Source organism: Plectropomus leopardus, unplaced genomic scaffold (genome assembly GCF_008729295.1).
Source record: "Plectropomus leopardus isolate mb unplaced genomic scaffold, YSFRI_Pleo_2.0 unplaced_scaffold24774, whole genome shotgun sequence".
NCBI lineage: Eukaryota > Metazoa > Chordata > Actinopteri > Perciformes > Serranidae > Plectropomus > Plectropomus leopardus.
The window spans coordinates 35-4,254 of NW_024626906.1; the positions used below are offsets into that span (position 1 = coordinate 35).

At 36.4% G+C, this 4,220-nt stretch overlaps 1 protein-coding gene across 1 annotated transcript; it reads left to right on the forward strand.

Moving 5' to 3' along the window:
• Positions 1 to 453: 453 nt before the first annotated feature.
• On the forward strand, positions 454 to 3,477 carry LOC121966488 (leucine-rich repeat serine/threonine-protein kinase 1-like; the record flags this gene model as incomplete). Its single annotated transcript, XM_042516574.1, has 4 exons — positions 454 to 631; positions 2,090 to 2,253; positions 3,160 to 3,297; positions 3,411 to 3,477. Coding segments are annotated over exons 1-4 (535 nt in total), but the record flags the coding sequence as incomplete, so codon positions are not given.
• Positions 3,478 to 4,220: the final 743 nt, after the last annotated feature.

Consider the following 4,220-nt stretch of genomic DNA (forward strand, 5'->3'; position numbering starts at 1 on the left):
GACAGGCTTGAGTGGGTAGAGGAAAGTGGGCATAATTGTATAATGAACAGTCATCTGTCTATTTCTATAAAATCAAATAAAACTCCCAAAGTGAATTACCAAATCACCCACTATGAGGACCAGGACTCCAGATACTGACCCAGTTGTTATTGACTCAGAATGCTCCTAAAAACCACATAGTCTTATTTTGTGTTTCTGCATGTGTCACATCCAGATAATGCAGTGTGAATAAATAGCTTCCCTCTTGCTGTCAGTCTTTGTGTTAATCTAGGCTGAACATGTCCTGCAGTTAATTCTGTGGACACAAACAGATTAAACAAATATTGATCCTCTCCTCTGCCTTTGGCTAAAATGGCAAACAAGCTAATTTCTCCAAATGTTTAATTATTCTCTCATGGACGGCTTTTACAAGCGCATGTCAAACACTGATTAAATGACCCGAGTGTAGCTGCTCGTGTCATAAAGATGAACCTCTCAGCCTCCGTCTGCTTCCTGTGCTTCAGGTTACAGCAGATAAATCTGTCTCAGAACCAGCTCACCAGTTTACCGCCCGGACTTCTCCATCTGACCCACATCCAGAGAATCTGTGCTGCTAAGAACCAGCTCGCCGTCCTGTTCGACATCCCCGACAGTAGGTCCTAACTCTGAATCTACATCACCGCTGCGTGTATGCAGGAGGAATATTTGAATAAAGATTTAAAAGAATGTATAATCGCAATTTTCGTCACCTGCACGTCAAGGTTATTTTTTGAAAAAGCCCAAGAGCTGCAAGAGTGACATTAACCCTTTTAAACCTGAACAACTGGCTTTATTTCTTTCAAAAACATGTGAAGAAGGCAATGAGACAGCTCAAAGAAATGGCCCAAAAGATCTGTGTAAAAAGTTACAAGAAGTAACTTAAGTAACTTAAGCACCAAAAAAAAGAAAATTAAAAGAAAAAAATATATGTGTGTGTGTGTGTGTGTTTATTTTCTGTAACATAATCTAAAATGTATATTTAGAACTCAACATTTGGTGGGTTTTGTACCCTTTTTAGGCTAATTTTTAAGTCATTTTCTTGTCACTTTTACTTCATTGTGCAATTTGCCAAGCTGCTTACAGCTGTTTATCTGAAGTTTTCTAAAGAAATCAAACCAATTTGCTCAGGTTTCAAAGGTTTAAATGCTGGTGAAAGAACGTGGCACAAGAAAACTGATGTCGATGCAGGTTTCAAAGGGTTAACCCCCAGACTTAAGCAACAGTGAAGAGCCACAGTTCAAAGGCAGTAACTAAGATGATTGACAGCTGTTTTCACAGGCGTAGATTTGGGGGGGATTCAGGGGACATGTCCCCCTCAATATTAGGAGCATATGCACTAAATATAAGATAAGAAGCCTTTATTTTCAACACACACACACGTACACGTACACGTACACGTACACGTACATGTACACATAAAAAACAGTCATGAAACAAAAAACAAGGGCAGGGAAAAAGTGCATTAGTATAAAATATAAATAAGTACAATATTACTGCTAATTGCTGCCCTGCCAAATAAAAAAGTCCTCTATATAAGCAGAGGGCTTTAATTCTGACAAAAAATTAAAGACATTTTGATCATAAATTGATGTAGAAAGACATTTTTGTCCAGAAGAAATTACCAGAAGGCAGGAAAAAAGTGTTTGGTGATTAAAATTTCATATATTTTCCCCCTTAAATGTTGAAATGAAAGCCTAAAGCTGCATAACAGACTCCTTGTTTCTGGTTGTGAAAAATGTTTTTGATAAATGTAAACACCTGTAGCTGCTCACAGCCTGTGCATGTTGATAATGAATACATGTGGGTTATTACTGCCATTTCAACACTTTATCATTTCGAAACATTTGTAAAGTAATTCAGGGTAAAATCCACATTTATATGAATTTATTTTATAAAGCATATTTTAAAACATCAACTGTTGATAAACGTGCTGTTCAATCTTTGTAAATGGTCATTTTTCTGCAAGGCTGCATCCTTTCGCCACTTCTTGTTATTATGTGCACTGATAGTTGCAGGAGTGCACGGGAGGTTAACTATTCCTTTACTTTATTCTTTATCTCCATCCTCTCAGCTACTAACTGGATCGGCCTCCGTAAGCTGGAGGAGCTGGATGTGTCTGATAACAGTCTGACCGGTCTGCCCACATCGGTCATGCACTGTTTGAAATCCCTGAGCGTCCTCAACGTGTGCAGGAACTCACTGAGCTCCTTCCCCGACCCCTGGGCCTGTCCGCTGGTAAGAATCCACAAACCTGTTTGGTTTATATGATGATTTGATGTATCTGCCAACTGTAACAGCTGAAATGTGCCTCAATCCCATAATAATTAACACAACATTTGCTCTAAATCAAATTATTATGGTTTTCTTGAGCGCTTTTTCTGTGTTTCATTGTATTTTTTGGGGACTTTGATACACTAAAAGTGCAAACTTATTAATATAACAAAGTGATTTTCTTAATATAATAAGTGTGTCTCTCCACATTGAGATTTTTACTCCTCTGTGGATGTATGCCTTCCCCCTTTTTTCTTTATTGGAACCTGAACTAGAACATTTTTCCTAAATTCGAACTAGATATGTTCCTCTTTGTAGAAGTTTGTTGTTAATATTGGAGTTTTCTCCCTTCACCCTGATTTAATACAATTTTGAATGTAGGTGATGTTGACTTATGATAATTTTATTATTAAGGTTTTTGACAAAAAAAAAGATGTATGGTGATGTTAAGATTTTTGATATAATGTTTTCATCCACTAAGATAGACTTGATGTTTCTGTAATATGGCCTTGACATCACTTTTTTGTCTATGCATTTAATGTATTTCCTATGTAATCTATTTAATTGTTTGTCAGTTTAACTGAATGGCTCTCAGATGGTTAACCACACCTGCAACCACACCTGCCCGTCAGCTTATTGGTGTGGTTGCAAAAAAAAAAAAAAAAAATATATATATATATATATATATATTTATAGGTGTGTTTCTATCTTTTCAAACATATTTGGCCTGACGAAGATCCAAGTGGGATCAAAATGTTGTCTCTCTGATAAACGTGTATGCTTTAGAGTAGGTGTGCAGGCGTAACCTTTTTTCTTCATTGACTGATTATGTTAATAACACATATTCTTCTTCCTCTTCCTGTGGTGCAGAAACAATGCAAAGCTTCCTCCAACGTGATCGAGAGTCTTCCGAACACCATCTCCATCTTCTGGAGGACTCAGCTGCAGGAGGTGGACTTTTCTGACAACAGCCTGAAGGAGCTGCCCTCATACATCTTTGAGCTGGAGGTAAGAACCGTTGTTATATGTGCTGAATTTGCAACTATTAGAACAGAAAAAGATGCATAAAGAATATTAAAGTGAATGCAGTCAGACTCCTGTGTGTGTGATCTGTTATGTAGCCTGCAGATGGCGCTGCTGCTGTGTGGTTGAGTTTGGGTCACAAAAGCACCAGAAGGGAGTTTACAGGTCAGATGCAGAAATCTTTTTAAAATAATGGTCATTTTTAGAAAAAAAAAGAGTACGCTTAAAAGGAAATCACATGACACAAACCAGCCATTATTACCAACTGAGAGACAGATTTATTTTGGGTGTCTTCTTGTTTTTGTTCAGCCCCCTTACAACTTTCAGGCTGTTTTGTTTTTGAATATTCGCAGAGGTTATTCTTGTTGCTGCTGCGTGGGACTTTCTGCTCACACACAGTTTTTCTTTTTTATATACATTTTTTTTATTTTATTTTGATTTAATTTTTTTTTTAAATATTACCTTTTTTTATAATTTACAATGCAACACTAGAAAACAAAAATTATTTAATCTTTCTTTCCATAACACAACATTTTAATACCAATTAAGGCCATTTTTTTAAGATTAACTATTTCAATGCCTTTTAGGACTTTTTTCAGGATCCACGAGAATCCTGTAGGAAACAAAAATCTTCTTGCATCAGGCCAAAAGCCCAAATGGACAGCAGGTCGTTCAGTTATGTGAGAACAGACATGGAGTCATGCTCGAGTCTTTAGTGTTTGGTTTTTGTGCTCCATGTTTATAGTTCTGCATGAGCTATATTAAGTGATAAAATATGGATGTAATTTATTTGACTAACAATCTATAATAACAGCATGTTTCTTTCTTAAGAATCAGACTTTGTTTTAAATAAAAATAAACCAACAAAGAAGAAAGAATAAGAGGAAAACAAAGCACTTACAAAACTT